Source organism: Macrotis lagotis, chromosome X, assembly GCF_037893015.1.
Source record: "Macrotis lagotis isolate mMagLag1 chromosome X, bilby.v1.9.chrom.fasta, whole genome shotgun sequence".
In the NCBI taxonomy this organism is placed as follows: domain Eukaryota; kingdom Metazoa; phylum Chordata; class Mammalia; order Peramelemorphia; family Peramelidae; genus Macrotis; species Macrotis lagotis.
In genome coordinates this window covers 681,946,781-681,968,401 of record NC_133666.1, presented here as the reverse complement: position 1 = coordinate 681,968,401, position 21,621 = coordinate 681,946,781, and the positions used below count along the sequence as shown (strand labels likewise).

General features: G+C 42.1%; 1 protein-coding gene across 1 annotated transcript in view; it reads right to left on the bottom strand.

Annotated features, from left to right (window-relative positions):
• BICDL1 (BICD family like cargo adaptor 1) overlaps positions 1 to 21,621 on the bottom strand; it is a 143,413-nt gene that overhangs the window by 28,500 nt on the left and 93,292 nt on the right. The window contains exons 5-7 of the mRNA XM_074202249.1: positions 17,669 to 17,848; positions 13,056 to 13,274; positions 10,607 to 10,750 (exon numbers count right to left, since the gene is read on the bottom strand). Coding sequence (XP_074058350.1) covers positions 10,607 to 10,750; positions 13,056 to 13,274; positions 17,669 to 17,848 — 543 coding nt within the window. The remainder of the gene's footprint in view (positions 1 to 10,606; positions 10,751 to 13,055; positions 13,275 to 17,668; positions 17,849 to 21,621) is intronic.

Genomic DNA, 21,621 nt, shown 5'->3' with positions numbered 1-21,621 from the left:
GCCGGTGCTCTACCCACTGTGCCATCTAGCTGCCCCTCAGTGTTTACTTTGAATATATGTGTATATGCTGTATTCCTCCAACAGAGTGTATATACCTTAAGGACAGACAGCTATTTCTTGTTGGGTTTTGTGTCTCCAGGGTCAGCAGAGTGTCTGGCGCATGGTGTTTATTTTGTTGTTATTCAGTCATTTCAGTCATATCTGACTCTTTGTGAACCCATTTGAAGCTTTCTTGGCAAAGATACTGGAGTGATTTGCTAATTCCTTCCCCAACTCATTTTACAAGTGAGGAAATGAGGGTAGACAGGGTTAAATGACTTGCCCAGGGTCATACAGTTAGGAAGTGTCTGAAGCTGGATTTGAACTCAGATCCTTCTGATTCCACAGCTGGCACTCTGTCCACAGTACCATCTAACTGCTTAATGGATGAATGCTAATTGAGTGTTGATGTCCAATACAGGATCATGGATGGAGAATTGGGAAGAAACTTAGGGACCATCTTGTTTTAAGGGTGAGGGTTTGGAGGGTGCAGGGAGTTAAAGATTTGCTAATGGTCACACAGGTTACAAGTGATGGAAGCAGCATTTGAACCCAGGTCCTCTGGTCCCAGAGGGAGCATACCATGATGCCTCTTTAGAAGAATTAGACCCTCTCAGTTCCAGTCTCTAAAATCATCTCAAGCTCACCGAAGTTCTTAGGATTTCAAAGGGCTACCCAAAAGGATTTTCTTTCATATAGAAAGTTGCTTGGCTTACTGAAAAGGACCTGGAATCAGGAAGAGCTGAGTTCAAATCTAGACTCAGGCTAGATTTACTTACTAGCTGTTTGTGTAACCTCTTTTTATCTCAGTTTCCCCATCTGTAAAATGGGGATAATAATAGCCCCTATCTCCTAGGGTTATTGTGAGGATGAAATAAGAGAAAACAGCAAGATGCTTAGTTAGCATTGTGCTGGTCCATAGGTGCTATATCATTAGGCCTGTTCTTGATAATATAACAATAAAAATAAAGATGATGATGATAGAAGTTTACCCTCAGGGACTATCCCTATCTTATAGATGGATAAACAGAGGCTCTGAGGAGTTAATCACTTGACTGTGATCATACAACTCATTGTAAGGGTCAAAGGTAGGACTCAGACCCGGGTGTTCCTGATTGCCTCTAGAACTTGGTCTGTGATGTCATACCACCTGCTCTTGGATCTGTTAATAACAGCCCTGGGCATCACAAATCTGAGTCACTTCGGAATTCTGATTCATGTGAGGACCAATCCTCAAGGACCAATGATGAAGCACAATCCACCCCCTCCTGGCAGAGACCCAGCTGGCGGCGGGTGCAGTATTAATCTCATTTCAGACAAGACCAAGGTGAGAATTGATTTTCTTGAGAAGACTTATAATACAAGAGAAGACTTAAATATTTTTTTGGGAAAAGAGAGTTGAAGGGAATGATTAAAGAAAGCACTAATTATTTTTTAAAATATTACAAAGAACAGAGGAGAAGGAAATTCAGAATTCTGAAGACAAGTTCAAATCTTGTCTCTGACACTTATGAGTCATGTGATTCTGGGAAAGTCACTTCATCACTCTCTGCCTCAGTTTCCTCATCTGTAAAATAGCAATTTATTCAAATTCAAAAATTTATAATAGCAACTACCTATGACAAAAGAACAAACTATTGTGTTAAATTTAAATCTCATATTGTATTCTCTTTTTCTGATTTTATTCTTTTATAGAAGTGTTTGTTTCTTGATGTTTTTTTTTGTTTGTTTTTTTTTTGCAAGGGAATGGGGTTACGTGACTTGCCTAAGGTCACACAGCTAGGTAATTTTTAAGTGTCCGAGGTAAAATTTGAATTCAGGTACTCCTGATTCCAGGGCTAGTGCTCTATGCACTGTGCCACCTCATTGCCCCCTTGATGTTTGTTAATCTCAGAGCAAATTTATTTTTTTAATTTAATATTTTATTTTTCCCTGATTATATGTAAAACAATTTTAACATTCTTTTTCAAATCTTGAGTTCCAATTTCTTTCTCTTCTTTTCCCCCTCAATGAGAAAGCAAGCAATTTGACACAGGCTATGCATGAGTAGTCATACAAAGCGCATGTAGAAAATTAAAAAAAATAACCTTGGACAAGTTATTTTTTGACACTGGGCCTCAGTTTCCTTATCTGTAAAATAATAAAATTGGCTTAGATGGCTTAAATATTCCTTCCACTTCTAAGACTATGATTTTAAAATTAAAAAAACCTCATTCTCTCTGAGGCTCTCTCACGTAAGCTCCTTGAAGGCAGTGTCTTTGGATCCTTAATGACGAGCAGAGGCTGGCAGAGGAATTCAATCAATGTACGATGATTGATTGATCTTTCCTAGAGGTCTGAAGTTAGCTGAGAACTCTAGGAAGTTCTCCCTGATTATTCCCACATTTATTAATGTTCTCTGGTTCCTCTGATGACCCTTGGATTTCATATAATGGTACATAGGTTGTAAGCCCTCTTCCCTTTTGAAGTAGAATGAGGGACAGCTAGGTGGCGTAGTGGATAAAGTACCAGCCCTGGAGTCAGGAGTACCTGGGTTCAAATCTGGTCTCAGACACTTAATAAGGACCTAGCTGTATGGCCTTGGGCAAGCCACTTAACCCCGTTTTGCCTTACAAAAAAAAAACCTAAAAAAAAAACCAAATGAAGTAGAATGAAAGCTCTCTGAGGGCAGGGCCTTTTTGTCATTATATCCCCAGAACCTTGCTCAGGGCTTGGTGCAGATTAAGTTAACAAGTGCTTGCAGACTGATAACTAACTTTGTTATGGTGTTTTTAAAATGCTTTACATAAATCTTATTGGAATCTTATTCTGAAGCTATGAGGTTTGTCATTTTCTTCTCCAGTGGATTAAAGAAAACAGAGGTTAAGTGACTTGCCCAGGGTCACACAGCTAATAAGTGTCTGAGATTGGATTTGAACTCATCTTAGATATTCTATCCACTTATCTTGGGAGGCAACTTGGTGTGGTAGAAAGTGTGTTATATATATGGCATCAAAGGATCTAGATTCAATCCTACCACTTCCTATAACCTTGGGCAAGTCACTCCTTCCTGTGTCTCAGTTTCCTCATCTCTACAATAAGGATGTTGGACTAGATGACCTCTGAGGTGCTTTCTGGTTGTAAATTTGTGGTTCTGAGATAAAGAGATAAAGCCAGGTCCTCTGGTTGCCAGGTGTGCTGAGCCTAACCAAGGGAGAAGCAGATGTGCTTGGGAACCTAACCAAGTTCCAGCTCTCATTCTGGGCACAACCATCCTGCTCATCATTGGAGGAAGTAGTAGTGGGTTATTCTAGATGAAACTGAATCTACAATAACTCATTCCAGCTGATTACTGGAAATTATGGGCATTTTTTTTTATTTTTGCAAGGCAATGGAGTTAAGTGACTTGCCCAAGATCATACAGCTAAGTAAATATTACGTGTCTGAGCTGGATTTGAATTCAGGTCCTCCTGACTCCAGGGTTTGGTGTTCTATCCTCTGTGCCATCTCGTTGCCCCCAATTATGAACATAGTTGACTAGTCCCAGATCTGGAGCTGAAAGGGAGCTTAAAGCTATTTGAGTTCATTCCCCTTCCCCATTTTACAAAAGAGGAAACTGTAGTACAGAGAGGTTAACTGACTTGTTCAGAGTCACACAGCTAGTAAGAACATTGTGTCACAGATGGGGCACAGGGAGACTTGGTTTCAGATCCCATTTAGAGCTCAGTTAATGGACAAGTCATTAAATCTCTGAATCTCAGTGTCCTTTTTTATAAAATGAGGGCACTGGAGTCGATAGCCTCTGAGATCCTATTATTTCTGAATCTATCTATCAGTCTCTGAATTCCCTTCCTCTCTCGATCTCTGAGTCTCTGTCTCCAACGGGATGTGAACCTACTTCGATCTTCCTGAGTCTAGGTGGAGACCATACTGCTCCACTAAACCACTCCTGTGCATGTGAAGTCTTTTTTTGGTAAGGTAATGGGGTTAAATGACTTGCCCAAGGTCACACAGCTAGGTCATTATTACATATCTGAGGCCGGATTCGAACTCAGGTACTCCTGACTCCAGGGCTGGTGCTCTGTCCAGCCAGCTGCTCCATGGATGGGGATTCTTAAACAGCCTGCCCATACCTCTGGCTCTCCTCTGGTTCTACTCTTCCATCAGCAGGTCCCCCTCCTTGATGAATCTCCTCTTCTGATATTGTGAGATGCTCGAGAGCAAATGTGTTTTCATGAGCTCCCGGGCAGCAAGCACCAGGCAGCTTTTTTAAGTTGAGTTTCAGAATGGTAATTAGGTTTCCAAAGCAGGGATTTTGAACATCAGAAAATGGATCCCATCTTCTCCTCCATTTTATCCTGGAAGGTCTGACTCCAGGTAAATCTGGGTGGCCAGAAGGCAGCAGGGAGGAGAGAAGGGCTAGTTTGCTCTGGTCACCTTCTTCTGCCTCTAAAATTGCAGGGATCACAGAGGCTTAGATCTAGATGTGGAAAGTCATCCTTAGAGGTCATCAGTCCAACCTCCTCCTTGACTGATGAGGAGACTGAGGCTCAGGATGATGATAGGATTCTAGGTCTAGACTTGAAAGGGATCACATATAGCCCTCTTATCTTACAGATTAAAGCACAGTATGGATAGAGAGAAAGAAAGGATCTCAGAGGTCTAACCCAATCCCCTCATTTTATTGATGAGGAAATTGAGGCCACAGAGGTGGGACTTGTCCTGGATCACTCAGTTGGTAATCATTTTAAGGCACTATTTGCCTTAAAAGGCAAGAAATGTGGAAATGGTGATGGAAACATGGAAATGACCATGAAAACATGGAAATGGCCAGAAACATGGAAATGGCCAGAAACATGGCTCTCATCAAACATTTGTCTAGTTTGACCCACTGACACAGTCTAGTCTGTTTATTTTTTTAAAAAATTTTAATTTTAATTTTATTTTTTTTGCAAGGCAATGGGGTTAAGTGACTTGCCCAAGGCCACACAGCTAGGTAATTATTAAGTATCTGACGCTGGATTTGAACTCAGGTCCTCCTGACTCCAGGGCTGGTACTCTATCTACCCACTGTGCCACCTAGCTGCCCCACAGTCTATTCTGTTGCTGGTATTGTATGACTTCAGAATAAATTATGATCAATAATAGTTTAAAAAAAGAATAAGTGGCTCCAATTCCAGTATTTTATCTTATTCTCCACAGTGTCTCTTCCAATTCTCTTATCTTACAGAGAAGGAAACCAAGGCCCAAAGAGGTCAAGTGACATGTTCAAGGTCATACACCATGAGAAAATGGTGTCCTAGATTTCCTCATTGTTCAGAAAAGGAAATCAAGGCCCAGAGAAATAGAATGATTTGTTTCAGGTCACCCAAATAGTAAAGGGGAGAGATGGGGTCAGAACTCAAGTCCAGATTCAGTATTCTTTTCATTGGGCCACACTTTAGATCTGGAAAGGTCTATACTTTATCTCTGATGAGGCTCAGAGGCCTGATATGGCAGTGGATAGAACACCGGCTCTGGAGTCAGGAGGACCTGAGTTCAAATCTGAATTCAGACCCTTTTCAGCTTGTGGCCCTGGGTAAGTCATTTTACTCTGTTTGCCCCCCCCCATGCAATTTACCAACTGAGTTATCCAGGACAAGTCCCACCTCTTCAGGCCTTAGTTTCCTAATCTGTAAAATGAAGAGATTTGGACTAGCTGGCTTCTAAGGTCTCTTCCAGTCTTTGATCCTGACGTGGGGTAGCCTACCTGCCAGAGGTGAGGAGTTGGGAACAGATTCTCAAGGTCATTAGCTTGAGGCTGTCCCTAGGAGCTGAGAGAGCAAGGGAGGAGTAGCTAGTCTTGCAAGCCCAACCTTCTTCACTTGTGTCCTGGGATAAAGCTCTGGTCTCTGTGACATAGTGACTTCAGTTCTAAGTTATGGCACAACAGCAGCTTGAGAAGCTGGGCACCGTAACCCAAACAGGGACTTTCTGTTCATTATCTCAGTCTTGGTGCAAGGAACTTACAGTCAGGAGAGGCCTGGCTCAGACAGAGGTCCTGACCCTGGACTTTGGGAAGTTGTTATTTTTAAAGCAATTTGATAATTGTGTTTCAACTTAACTGATATCCTTTATAATCCTATGTATTTTATTGCATGTATTTTAAAAGGAGCTTTGTTTGGAGTTAGTTTGCAAAGTCTGTGGACTTTCATTTTCAGTTTTTAGAAGTGAAGCTGCCCGTATTCTGAGAAGGGGTTCATAGGTTTCACCAGGTTGCCAGAAGGCTCCATGTCAGAAAAAATAAAAATAAAAATGTTAAGAGGCTTTGCTTGAACCTTCTTAGTTGTGAGGCCATGGACAAATTGAGTTCCCTTCCCCAAGCCTCAGTTTTCCTCTTCTGCCAAATGGGTATAAAAAAGTGTCTTTTATACATCTCATATGATTCATTTTGAAACTCCTTTCATGAATAGAGTATATGATCTTTGAAGGCAGAAACATCTAGTTTTTGTCTTAAGGCTTGTACAATTGAACTTAAGTTCAATTCAAATCTTAGTGACATTAATAGGAATCAATAGTTTGTCTTGGCGGTCAAAAGAAAAGAATGTGAGTTATAAGCATCCAGGATTGAGGAGGTCATATTTCCTCTCTGCTATCCCCTAGTTAGACCACATAGAAAAGAATAAAAAAGCATTTATTAAACAACCACAGAATACCAGGTGCTTTATTTTTTATTTTTATTTTTTTCTAGTTTTTGCAAGGCAATGGGGTTAAATGGCTTTCTCAAGGCCACACAGCTAGGTGTCTGAGGGTGGATTTGAACTCAGGTCCTCCTGACTCCAAGGCCGGTGCTCTATACACTGCGCCACCTAGGTGCCAACCAGGTAGCTTCTGATCCTCATGAAAAACCTGAGTAGTGGGTACTGGTCTATCATCTTCATTTTACAGTTGAGGAAACTGAGACAGAGGTGAAGTGACTTACTCAGGATCACACGGTTAAGAAATATCTGCAACTGAATTTGAACTGGGTTTTTCCTCCTGACTGTAGGCTTGGCTCTATCCATTGTGCCACCTATCTCGATATAGGAAACCACTGGGTGAAGAAATATCCCATACCATCTTGGACCATTGTTAGTTGGCCATGTTTAACTTTCCTTGGCAAAGATACTGGAGTGGTCTGCCATTTCTCTCTCCGGCTCATTTTACAAATGAGGAAACTGAGGCACCCAGAGTGAAGTGACTTCCCCAAGATCATCCAGCTAGTAAGTATCTGAGGCTGGATTTGAACTTGGGTTTTCCTGACTCCAGGCCTGGTCTTCTATCCACTGCGTCACCCTGGCTGCTTCACAAAATCATATATTCAAAGGCAGAAAAGACCTTAGGGAGTCATCTATCCCAACCAATCTTATTTGATCCTCAGAACAACTCTGGTAGGCAGATGTTATTAACTTCTTTTTTCTTTCTTATTTGCAAGGCAATGGAGTTGAGTAACTTGCTCAAAGTCACACAGCTAGGTAAAAATCCAAGGTTGGATTTGAATTTGGATCCTCCTGCTTCCAGGGCTGGTGCTCAATCCACTGTTTCTGCAGCTTCTATTATTACTCACATTTTTACAGATGAAAAAATTAAGGCAACCAGAAGTTAAGTGGCCTTTTCAGGATCATGTACTCGGTAAAGTATCTGAAGCCACATGTGAACTCAAGTCTTAACTTCAAGCTAGGTTTCTAGCCAGTGCACTAAATAACTGAATGCAGGGGGATTAGACTTGGTCTTTTTGGATCCAGAAGTGAGAATTAAGAAGAAAGGGTTGACATCATACCCAGTTGTGAAGAAAAACTTCCTAATAAGGACAGCCATCCCCAAATGGAATGGGCCACCACCAGGAATCATGGGCTCTGTGATGCTGGAGGGCGTCAAGCAAGGTTTGAATATCTCTCTCCCTATGTAGGAGAGACAGAGCAGATGCCTTGTACACGAGGTGTGAGGCCTCTGCCTCATTGCTTCCCCAGTTAGGCCAAGAAAGGGGAGATGGGATGTAATTGCCAGATAGAATGGGGTGGGGGAGGAAAGGAAGTATGCAACTTGGCCGTATCTTATTTTAACTAAGTAGAGGGGCGATCTGACATGAGACATAGAGAACTGACTTCTGAGCCAGGAGAACTTAGATTTAAAATCAGTCTCTGAAACATACTGACGGTGTGATCCTGCTGAACCTCTCAGTGCCCCCAAGCAGCTCTTTAAGACTGGAAGTTACAAAACCAGTACTGATCTACTTTAATAGACAGAATTCCTGACAGGTAGCTCACTATCGCAGTGATATCATGAGTTTGGTTAAAAAATAAAAGAATTCACCCATGTTTACCTGATAAGTATTGTCAGTGATATCTATAGTTCTGTAGCCTGTTACAAAACCCCAGCTGCCCCACCCTAGTTGTAGCTTTTAGCTCCACATCACATTCCTTCTCTATTGTCTGGAGGAGAGAGAATAATAGTTTTTCAGTCATTTTTTGATCATGTCTGACTTTTCATAACCCCATCTGGGATTTTCTTGACTAAGATCCTGGACTGGCTTGTCATTATCTTCTCCAGTTCACTTTTCAAATGAAGAAATTCAGCAGATAGGGTCAAATGACTTGCTCAAGGTCACACAGCTAGTGTCTGATGTCAGACTTGAATTCAGGAAGATGAGTTTTCTTGACTTTAGGCCTAGCACTCTTATCTAACTGTCCTGAGAATGATAAGAATAACTAACATTTATCTATCATGTTCAAGTTTGCAAAGTGTTTTATAAATATTATTTCATTTATAAATATTATCTGATTATAACAACCTTGGGAAATAGGTGCCTTCATTTTACAGATGAAGAAACTGAACCTCAGAGAGGTTAAATGACTTGCCCAGGGTCACACGGGTAAGAAAGTTTCTGAAGCCAGATTTCTTGACTCCAGATCCAGGGTTCTATCCACTCCGCCATCTAGTGGCTCCGGAGGAAACTGATGACGATGTTTGTCCTCCCTTCTCAAAGAAGACCCTGACATCAGGGAGGTGTTGCCATGACAAGCACATGGGCTGGATTTGAGTGGGGGGCTGTGCTAAGCCATCAGATTCACTCTCTCCTCCAGAACCATCTAGTCCAGGGGCTAAATATGGATCAGTACAACTGGAGATGGCCCTGGATGTGAGGCAATCAGAAGGAATCCAGCCCAAAGTAAGCATCCAGCATCTAGGGTGGATTTGAACTCCTGTCCTTTGGACTCCAAGGCCAGTGCTCTATCCACTGTGCCACCTAGCTGCCCCCTGGAGGACACTACAACTTGGTGCAAAGTGTCCAGGGCTAGCCTCTATAACTTTGGCTAGGGATGAATTGGCCCTGCAGGGGTAATGATATTTTTTTGTTTCCTTTTTTTTTTTTTTTTTTTTTTTAAATAAGAGGACTGGTAAAGGGAGCCCTGTTTTGAAGGAGAAGACCTATAAACATTAACTGTCCCTTTCTGTGCAGACATTCTTGCTAAATAGCCTTTGGAAACTCACCAATGTTATCCATTTACCTAAGTGTTCCCGGAAAAATGACTGAAGACTTAGTAAACCGCCCAGAGGGCAGTGTGCCAGCCAGTGTTAGAGCAAACCTTTTTCCCTTGGCCAGCTTCATTCAGTGTTAAATCCTGGCCCCTCCTCCTCCTCTCTGGTTTGGCTGACAGCAGAGGTCCTCCAAGGACCAGGGATTGAGAGGTAGCAGGGATCTCGGAGCCCATCTAATCACTGGATCCCCTGACCAGAGCCCAAAGTTGGAAGAGACCTCTTCTGTGATTTCCAAGAAGTCAAGCTGGTCCAACCCTCTCATTCCCAGAAGGGGGAAACTGAGGGCAAGTGACCTTCTCAAAGTCACTGGCAAATCTAGTGGCTTTTCCAAGATGCCACATTGCCTGTGATAAAGACAATCATTTTTAAAAATTTCATTTCTCTTTTTGTTTTAGAGGTAATGGAGTGAAGTGACTTGCCCAGGGTCACACAGTTAATAAGGGTCTGAGACCGGATTTGAACTCTGGTCCTCCTGGCTATCTATTATACCACCTAGCCAGCTTAGAAAGCCATTTCTAAGAAGAGTAATTATTGAAATTTCAATATGATTTTAAAGTTTTTTTTAAAAAGTGGCATGGGGGCGCCTAGGTGGCATAGTGGATAAAGCACCGGCCTTGAAGTCAGGAGTACCTGGATTCAAATCCGGTCTCAGACACTTAATAATTACCTAGCCGTGTGGCCTTGGGCAAGCCACTTAACTCCATTTGCCTTGCAAAAAAAAAAACCCTAAAAAAAAGTGATTGGCATCCATTCTTTCACTTGAGCCTTAAAACAATCCAATGTGGCGAATGTTACAGATTTTATCTCCATTTCCTCCACATGAGGAAACTAGGGTTGAGAGAGGAGGCTTGAGGCCAGGATCACAGGGCTCATAAGTGTCAGAGGTAAGAGTCCACCTCAAGTTTTCTAGATGTCAAATCCCGGCCAATATGACACACTGCCTTCTGAGAAAATTCTCATGACTGAGGTACAGAGAAGGCCCAGAAGAACCCATGAACCCCCTTTCCTTTTCAGCTGAGGAAACACTCACCTGGCTGTGAAGTCGTTGTAATTCTTCTAGGCTCTGCCTCAGTTTCCCTCTTTCTCCTTCCATCAGTTCCCTTAATGCTCTTGAGTCCTCATTGGTTTGTCTTATTTGCTCTTCTAAGGTATCATCATCAAGTCTCCGGGAGCTCTGATAGAAAAAGAGAGACACCAAGCAGTCAGACATAAGGAGAGGGAAAGGGGGAAGAGAGAGACAGAGACAGAGACAGAGAAGCAGAGAAGAGAAGCAGAGAAGAGAGGCAGAGGGGCAGAGAGAGAGGGACAGAGAAAAAGACAGGTAGAGAGAGATAGGCTGAGAGACAAGGAAAGACAGAGACAGAAACAAAAAGAGATAGAGAGCCTTTGCTCAGTTTTTAATTGCAAATAACCAGGATTCATTATTGCCCTAATGTTCAGGGATTGGGGGGCAGAGTCATTTCATTGGTATCATCCATCAGTTTTCCCAGTTTGACATCATTCTTTCTTCCCCCAGATTGATCTGATTCAATTGAATAAACAACAAACATTTATTTAGCACCTATGAAGACCCTGCTTTTGAGAAGTTTACATTTTACTAAGGACTTCTACTGACCCTTGATAACCACAATAAAATACCCAGTTAGACAGCCAAAAGCCAACACGGGGAGGGGCAGCTCTCCTACTGTTTCATCTCCTCCCGTTTCATCTCAACTGGCACAGTCAGAAAGATTCTGATACTCAGCGGGAAGAAGAAAACTGAAGAGAAATAAGAGCTGAAGGACAGAGAGTCTGAACAGAGTCAACAAGGCAGGAGTCTGCTGTATTTGGCTGAAGGGACAAGTCAAGGAAATAGTATGTCCAGAAAACTTTGAACAGCACCTCTCCTTCTAACACACAGTCAAACTGGGAATACGAAGAGCTCCTCACTACTGACCTTTCTCCATTTATTTATTTACAACTTCTCTGAGCAGTTTTGTTTTCCTTCCTTCCTTCCTTCCTTCCTTCCTTCCTTCCTTCCTTCCTTCCTTCCTTCCTTCCTTCCTTCCTTCCTCTCTTTGGCAAGGAAATGGGGTTAAGTGACTTGCTCAAGGTCATACAGCTAGTAATATCAAACGTCTAGGACTGAATCTGAATTTAGGTCCTCCTGATTCCAGGGCTGGTACTCTATCCATTGTATCACCAAACTGCCCTTGGGCAGGAGTTTTCTACCTCACACTTACCATTTTCCAGTCAAATAGTCCTACAGGATTCCAAATATCCCAACTTGCATTTTCCCTATATGGGACATTCCATCTCCTGCCTCCATGTCTTTGTATATGTTTCCTTCCATATCTGGAATGTTCTATTTCTTCACACAAAGCACAGCTCAAGGGTCACTTCCTACATGATGCCCACCCAGATTTCCTTAGGTAGAGCTGCCCACCCCCTGAAATGCTTTTGTAAATACTTTGTATTTTCATCTCTCTGTGATGCTGCTTCCCCTGGTAGAATGGAAACATCCTGGTATAGGGATGCCAAGGTTTTTGTCTTTGGATGCTAGTATCCAACACAATGCCTACCAGCTGATAAGCATTTTTTTTTTAATGGAAAGGGCAGTATCCTATCATATGAATAGGGAAGTAGGAGCTCATTCAGGGATAGTATTCAAGGGGACTTAATCTGAGCCTCCACTTACCTCCCCAGCACTTCAGGACCATAATGGATTTAGCATTAAATGACACAAGAGTTTGGGATCAGAGGATAATAGACCATGCTAGATGGCATCTTAGTGGCCATGCAGTCCAACTTTAATGTTTCAGATTAGAAAATTAAGACCCAGAATGAGAAGGTGATTCACGCAGGATCATACTCAGGAAACAAGTGACAGAACCAGGATCTGAATCCTGGTCTCTTTACTTCAAATCCAGAGTTCTATCCAAAACAACATCATGTTTTCTCCTAACTCCAATCTTCCTCACTTGTCTCTAGTGCTTTTAGGTGAGGTGACTAGAGACTTCAGTGAAATATTTCATTTTTTTAAAATTATATTTTACATTTTTCAATGGACCAAAAAAAAATCCATTTTCTTTCCTCCCAGTCTCTCCCCTGTCATTCCCTGACCAATGGGGGGGGGGATAAAAAATAAAACTGAATACAAACATGCATAGTTAAGTAAAATTGACTGGCCCTAAACTAGAGATGTCTTATTCTGCAGTCTGAGTTGGAATAGAGATATTAAAAGATGCCAGGCTCTCTGTTATACCTCCATTTGTTCCATGCCAGTGGTCATGTTGGCCTCACTCTCAGAGAATAGGACATTGGGAGGCACCTTGGAGCTTCAGCCTTCCCATTTTAAGGATGGGTAAACTGAGGCCTTGTGACTTGCCCAATTTCACCCTCTGAACGAAGGGCAGAGTTGGGGTCCCAACCCAGGGTCTCAGACTCCCAGCACAGTGTTTGGACCACTGCCCAAGAAGCCCCCTGGCAGGGCCTCTTACCGTGGGTTCCATTCCATCCACTATGCTCTGAATAAGCCTCTTGAGCTCACTGAGAGCCGTGCGTAAGCTGCCGGCTGGTACATCCTTGGCCGACGAGGTCTCTGACGACTCGTCCATCGAGGAATCTGTGGAGACGGCTGAGTCGGCGCTGTCATTTCCCCGGAGGTGGGAGCAGAGGTATCGGACCTGGCAATAAGCTTCCCAAAGCTGCAGCCTCAGCTGGCCCGGGGAAGAAATGACATTGGAATGCGGGCCAGAGAAGAGGCTGCCAACCCTCCCCACGCCAGCCTCTGAGGAGCCTGCCTGCCCTTTTGCACCCAGAATCCCAGGCCTCTCTTCCTTAACTACCCCTTCCATGAAATCCTGCCATGGTATCCTGAGTGGTTTTCCACACGTCTGATCAGGGCCTCGCTTGCCCCTCCTCCCTGTGGTGTTTTGGGACATTCACGCCCAAGTACACGAGCCGGAAAGTCATGTGGATGGGTGCGGAAAAGGTGAGAGGCACCTGGGAAAGGAGGGGTCTGTGTGTGTGTGTGTGTGTGTGTGTGTGTGTGTGTGTGAGAACAGTTAGCAGGGCAAAGGGCAATGGCACTCAGGTGCCAGCCCCTGGAGCTACAAAATCAGGGCCAGGCCAGCTTCCTGGGAACTCACAAGAATGTAAGTGGGAGGAGCTGAGAGTAGGAAGGAAAGGAAATTAGCTCTGCCCTGACAAAATCCCAGAAGCCAGGTGGCAGTCTAGCCTCACCTGGGCCTGAGAGAGCCTCCCACCCAACCTGTCCTTAAAAGCCATCATCCATCTTTTGTTTCACTATCTCCAATGATGGGAACTCACTCTGGTATCCGGTAAACAGTAAGTGCTCAAAAAATGCATGTTAACTGATTGTTACAGACTCCAGGGACAGCTCAGTCCACTCTGGGACAATAAGGAAGGAGCTCAGGGTCAGGCCTTGAGGTGGTCCAAACCCATTGTTTTACAGTAGGTGAAATAGAAGCCCAGAGAGACACGAGTTGACTTGTCCAAGGTCTCACACACATAGGCAGCATATGACAGAGCCAGACTCAGCTTACGTTTGCCTCTTTGTAAGTCCTATCCCTGCTGCTAGTACTGATCACTCAGATCCAGCAGATCACAGTTAATCCTTCTTCCAAATGGCAGCCCTTAAAATACTTGAAAACACTTGGAGATAGGATCGCTGTCTCCTTTCAGGTCAAACATCCAGCGGCTTCAACATCCCTTCTATCATACAAACTCGAGACCCTTTGGCAACTGGGTACCCTCCTCTTTACATGCAGCCTTCCTAAAACATGCTGCTGAGAACGGAATCCCAAATTGCAGGTATGGACTGTTCCGGGAGGAGGACAGTGGGGTTCCCCGACACTGAACCCCATCTGGCTCTTAATACAGTCCATGAGTGAGTGAACATTATCTTGTCTGTCCTATATATCTGTATCTAGCCACATCACACACAAACATATATACAAGTGAATTACATACACACATGTAATATGCATGTACATACAGTTTATATCATATAAAATTATATATTTGTATGTATCATATTGTATATATTGTAAATATGTTGTATATATTATATAATCATGATGTATATATTATATACAAAAGGATATATTATATAGCAAAATATAGACACATACATATATACATGTGGATATATTATACACACATTATATATATATATGTGTGTATATATATATACCCAAGTATGTATATAACATACTCATATAGATATATAAAATGCACACATGTTTATGTGTATCTATCTCTCTATAGATAGATATAATGTATGTATCTCTGTTGTTTTGCTATTTACTTTTCTATCTATCTATCTATCTATCTATCTATCTATCTATCTATGTATCTATCTATCTATCTATCTATGTTGTTCCACTCAATAGCATGTATATTTCTCCTTTTGGAGGTAAGCAGGGTTAAGTGACTCACCTAGGGTCACACAACTAGTAAGTGTCTGAGGCTGAATTTGAATTCAGATCCTCTGCCTCTAGGACCCAGGTTCTTCTCACTGCCCCCTCCCCCAATCCATGCTTCTTTAAGGGCAGGGATTTCTAATTTTGTTTTCAGATTCCTAGAATCTGGCATAGAGAAAGCACTTATTAAAGGTTTTATTGATTACCTGATGATAGAATGTAAGCTCCCTGAGGGCAGGGCCTGTTTCAGTTTTGTCTTTCTAACTGAGCAACTTTCATTACAACTCAGTTCATTTTTCTTTCTTTCTTTTTTTTTTTTTGCGAGGCAAATGGGGTTAAGTGGCTTGTCCAAGGCCACACAGCTAGGCAATTATGAAGGGTCTGAGGCCACATTTGAACTCAGGTCCTCCTGACTCCAGGGCTGGTGCTCTATCTACTGTGCCACCTAGCCACCCCTATTTTTCTTTTTAGTAGATCAGACCCATAATGATATTGGCTATACAAGTCCCAGGAAGAAAACTCTTTCTTAGTGTAGATCAGAGTAGACATATGATCTTAGAAAGTTGTCCAGGGCTCTGTGAACTTAAGTGACTTCCCTGAGGACCTGGATTATCAGTGACATTTCATAAATGCTTACTAAAAACCTTCAGGGAAGGGAAACCCAAGGCAGCCGATTCTAATTTTGGTCTTCAACCTGAGCCATTAGATGTTTCCCAAGGTCACCTGTTCTGTCCCCTGTGGCCTAGCAGAACAAGATAGGTCTCCAGTTTCCCCTTGCTATTTCCCTTCTTTGCACTGGCACCCATGCCCACTTCCTAGGTACCTTCTACAATTTAGTTTTCTTCCTTCAAGGCTCAGCTCAGATGCTGCCTGCTCTGCCAGTCTTGAGCAGCCCTTCCCCTTTGCCCATCTCCCTTCTGATAGGCACCCCCCCCATTTCTTAGACTTTCCCAGAAAGCTTAGCCAGTGCTCCCTTGTTACCTCCTTGTTTGTATGAATGCCTCATCCCTCAAGAGGCATGTGAGCTCATTGAAAGGATAGACTCGTGACATTTTTCTTTTTCCCTTCTGTTGACTCTTAGCTTGGCCAAGCAGGAAAAGTCCATTATAAAATCTTTTCTTCAGGAAGATCTTTCCTAGGACCCTAGGTTTGGAGCTTGAAGGAGCCTTAGAAGCCATCAAGGCCAATGCCCTCATTTTGAGTTGAAAAAACAGGCTCTGAGTAGTGAAAGGAGTTGTCTAAGGTCACAAGAGAGGTAGGATTTGAACCTAGGCCCTCTGACTTCAGAGGCATTTTTTTTTTTTTTGGTTTTTGCAAGGCAATGGGGTTAAGTGGCTTGCCCAAGGCCACACAGCTAGGTAATTATTAAGTATCTGAGGCCGGATTTGAACTCAGGTACTCCTGACTCCAGGGCCAGGGCTTTATCCACTGTGCCACCTAGCCGCCCCCAAAGGCATTTTCAAATAGTTTAAAGTGTCATCATGTAAGAGAATTTTTACTTTTTTTTTATTTTCCAATCCATAATCCCTACTTTTTCAACTAATCCATTTATGACATGGTCAGATGGGTAAATTGAGGCCCAGGAAGATTAAATAATTTGTCCAGGGTCACCCACATAGTAAGCAGTTCAATCAGGGTTTGAACCTATGTCCTCTGAATTTAAAAATCAGTATTTTTTTTTTCTACTGCTTAATTAAAAAAAAACAAAACTAAATGATTTCTTTACCCTTCCTTCCCCACAAGTGACCAATCCCTTCACCATCTTGACTTCCTTCCTCTGGATGTTCTCCAGATTGCCCAAGTCATTCTTAAAATGTGTTGCCCAGAATTTAACACAATATCTCAGATGATGACTGACCAGGACATAGTATGGTGTGGTGCTATCATCAAATCTGATAAACTAAGGAAACTATTTTGCAAAAATCTTAAAATGTTGAATTATAAATATTTTGTTATTGAGTCATTTTCAATCATGTCTGACTCTCTGTGATTCCTTTTGGGGTTTTCTTGGCAAAGATTCTGGAGTGGTTTGCCATTTCCTTTTCCAGCTCATTTTACAGAAAAGGAAACTGATACCAATAAGGTTAAGGGACTTATCCAGGGTCATGTCGCTAGTACATGCCTTTTCTTTTATTTTTTTTGCAAGGCAATGGGGTTAAGTGACTTGCCTAAGGTCACACAGCTAGGTCATTATCAAGTATCTGAGGCTGGATTTGAACTCAGGTCCTCCTGACTCCAGGGCCAGTGCTCTATCCACTGCACCACCTAGTTGCCCTGCTAGTAAATGTCTTAGATCAGATTTGAATCCTAGGTCTACCTGATTCTAGGCCCAGTACTCAATCTATTATGCTACCTAGCTGCCCATCTATAAATGTTAGCTATCATCATCATCATCATCATCATCATCATCATCATCATCATCACCATCACCACTCTGTAATCTTGAATATTTTATATCTCTTAATGCAGACCAAGATGACATTGTTTTTTGGGCTGCTATAGCTTACTGAGCTTGTGGTCCACTAATCCTCTCCTTCCCCAGATCTTTTTCTCCTCGTGGTCCACAATGTCACAAGTTCTGATCCCCACCCGCCTCCCACCCAGGAACCAAACCTGCGGCTGCCCATGAAATTTAGGTCCAGGTCCATGCTCCCCAGGGGTCACACCTGTTCTCGTTCTTGCTCCAGCTCCTCGGCCTCCATGCTCTGTTCAATTTCGGACAGGAGCGACGTGCTAGTGGCGTTAAAACTCTGTAGACTCCGCTCATCGCTGAGCTCTTCCACCTTGACCTGGAGCTGCCGGTAAGAGAGCCGGACGTCTTGGAGCTCCAGCTGACTCTGGTGAAGCTTTCAAAAAAGAAAGGAAGGAAAGAAGTATTGGACAGGACTGAGACCAGGGAGGCATAGAATTGGGGAAGGAGGAACTGGCAAGGTCCAATGGGAGGATCAGCCTTTGTTTGCCTTCTCTCTCTTAATTATTTCCTGGTTATCCTGTCTATGGTTTCTTTCTATTTGTTTGGAAGTTGAGGCCAGGGACTGTCCTTTGTTTCAGAAATGCATATTTTCTATATGGTGCTTAATAAATGTTTATTTATTGATTGATCCTTTGGATGCTGTGGCTTTATAGCAAATAAGACAGTAGTTATTCTTAGGGGTTGGGGAGCTAGGTGGTGCAGTAGATAGAGTACTTCCTGGAGTCAGGAAGACTCATCTTCCTGAGTTTCCAATACAGGTTCAGACACTTGCTAGGTTGATGACTCTGGGCAAGTCACATCACCCTGTAGTTTCCTTATGAGCTAGAGAAGGAACAGCAAACCACTCCAGTAACTTTGCCAAGAAAACATCAAATCTGGCCTCAGATACTAGCTATGCAACCCCTGTCAAATCACTTAATCCTGTTTGCCTTAGTTTTCACCTATACAATAAACTGGAGAAAGAAACAGCAAACCACTCTAGTATCTTTGCCAAGAAAACATCAAATCTGGGCAAGTCACTTAAGCATGTTTACCTCAGTTTCCTCATCTGTAAAATGAACTGGAGAAGGAAACAGCAAACCACTGCAGAATCTTTGCCAAGAAAACATCAAATATGGCCTCAGATACTATCCATGCAACCCCTGGATACTTAATTCTGTTTGCCTTAGTTTCCTCACCTATAAAATGAGCTGGAGAAGGAAATGGTAAATAACTCCAGTATCTCTGCCAAGAAAATCCTAAATGAGGTTACAAAGAACAATTCTTAGGTCAGGAAAAAAAAAATCTGGCTTTTATTTAGTTGTTGGTAAATTTGATTTTTTTGAGTAATTAAGTTAAATTTGGGGATCATTCATTTTTAGGTTTACCATTTCACAATTCTTAAAATGTTGGTTACTATCTTGTTCTCCATTTCTAAAATGAAGTGACACTAACCTTTCCTTGGACATGCCAGACAGAGATCATAGAACTGGACTGGACTTCTAAGACTGTCTAATCCCACCCATAGCCAGATATGCATCCCTTCTGCAGTATTCCTCACAGGTCATCATCCAAACTTGGGAATTTTCATTGACTACCTTACAAGTCAGTCCATTCTATGTTTAATAAAAAAAAAACTCACATAGACTTAAAATGACAAGGACTTTAGAGCCCATCAAGTTTAACCCTCTCATATTAAACTTAAGGAGATTGAGGCTAAGAGAGATAAATACATAAATAAGCTGGTAAGATCTAAGGTAGTATTTGAACCCAGGTTTTCTTGATTTTAAGCTCCAGCTTATGTTTACAGAGCACATAAAAAACTCGTGAAATGCTTTTTAATTCCTAAACCCTTTAACAACCAGTAAGAGATAGTTCAAAATATTATTACTTTATATATGTGGCAGATAAGGAAATGAGTTCAGGGTCACATAGCTAGTAAGAAGAAGTGGGGAGGAACTGAATTCAGGTTTTCCCAACCATAGCCAGGGTGCTATCCACTAAGCTATACTGCCTCCCACTTTTGTGTTATTGATTTTTAGGAAGATTTTTTCTTATATCAAGTCTAAATACTAATAACAATAATAATTATGATAATGACAACTAGCACTTATACATCCCTTTAAAGTTTGCAAAAGCTTTACAAATATCATGATCCTCATAACAAACTCTAGGAGGGAAAGGCTATTATTATCCCCATTTTACAGATGAGGAAACTGAGGCAGAAAGTCAGAGACTAGTCAAAAATAATCCTTAATGTTCAAGATTAGACTTGAATTCTAGTCTTCCTTCTAGGTCTAGCATTCGCTCTACTGTACCAACGTCAAGGGGAAACCCTTCCTAATCTCCCTCAATGTTGGCACCTTCCTTCCATGGACCATCCCAATTGGACATAATCATTTGCATGTGTTTGCTTTCCCAGGACTTAATATAATCCTTCGTAAAAATACAGGTGATTAATAGGTGCTTCTGACTGATGGGATAAAATAAATGTCTCTGTCTGAATCTACCTCTCAACAATTGCCCCCATTCTTAGTTCTGCCCTTTGGAACTGAGCAGAATGGAGATTCTTTAAAATTCTGACCTTTAAGAGTCAGTTCTCTCTTCTCTTTTCCCTATTAATATCTTCAATTCTTTCAACCAGCCCTAATATGGTATAGACTGGGGACTCTTCACTGTCCTGGTTGCCCTCCATGAATTGCCCTCTAACTTCTCAATATTTCCCTTAATGGTCATATAACTTCTCAAAACAATCTACACTCCTTCCCATCCTCCCTCCATGTTGTGCAAATGGTAACCAGAGAGAACTTTCAGCCAGTTCTCAAAGTGGTTGGGTAACTTTGCTTTCCTCCAAGCCAGAAAGAGCAATGGGGGGGAGACTTCTAAGCAGCCGATCACCCTACGGCCTTAGATGAAGGGGGCCTCAAAGGGCTGTACCTCTATGATCAAAGGGCCACCGCTCAGAATGGCTCTGGCAGTACCCACCGGCTCAGTGGGGGGTCACCAATCCCTAGTTCTGAGGTGCTTCAGAAGGAATCAAGACAATGATGTTCTTGGGAAATATTTCCCAGGCTCAGCTGGCAGACCTGTGGGCAGATGGGGCATCAGTACATGGCTTGCTCACTCGTTTTCAGGAGAAATCTACATAATATCTCAGCAGGTGAGGTTCAGGGCAGACAAACTCAAATCCTTCCACACTGGAAGGAATTAATTCAATTATTCATTCATGCCAGAAGGTGCTTAATTAATGTTGACATGAAATGGGGAAAAGACCACAGTAGCCTCAGCTTGGGTCAAGAAATGGTTCACTGACTTGACAGTTAAAAACCAACCTCCCCCAATTCTCAAGTCCTAAGCTAAAAAAATGAAAAAACTGGGACCCAAATTTAGATGTTATGAAAAATGCAGTAATAGAATAGCTTCTTCTTTCAGAGTTTTAAAGAGCCCTTTTTATAGTAATGCTTTGAGGCAAATAGTGCAAGTCTTATTCCCATTTTACATATGGGGAACCTGAGCCTCAGAAAAAGGAAGTGGTTTACCCAAAGTCATTCAGCTTATAAAGATCTGATGTGAGATACAATCCCAAGTTGTTTGTCTCTGACTTCAAAGAGAGAGCTCTTTCCTCAACTCCTACCCCCTCACTTCCTCCTATCAGGTCTGGTCTATGTAGATTAATATGTGATGTCTATTGTGTATATCAGGGGTCAGCAAATCATGGCCCTGAGTGAAATCTGGCCTGTAGTTTGATGATCTCTACTATGTACAATATTTTGACCTATAATGATATTTTAATATTCCATAAATACATCACTATATTCATGAGATATATATATAATATCTATATATATATATAATATCTACATATGTGTGGGCATATCAGATAGACCACATACAATATCTGGATTTCTATAAATACCATGTAAACATAGATGAAGTGCATAAATACACACAGCCTATCTGTATGTGTGTGCATATATGTAATATGCACATAAAGACACACACACACATGCCCATGGAGTGTTTGAGGGAAGATCAGAATCCAGACTCCAGACCCCAACCATCTTCTGTTGACACAAGTAAAGGCTTAAAGCCCCAGAGGAGTTATTGCTCTGCATTGGTGGTCTCTCAGGTCTAGAACCAGTCGTGCTTAGGTTCCTTGTTATATTA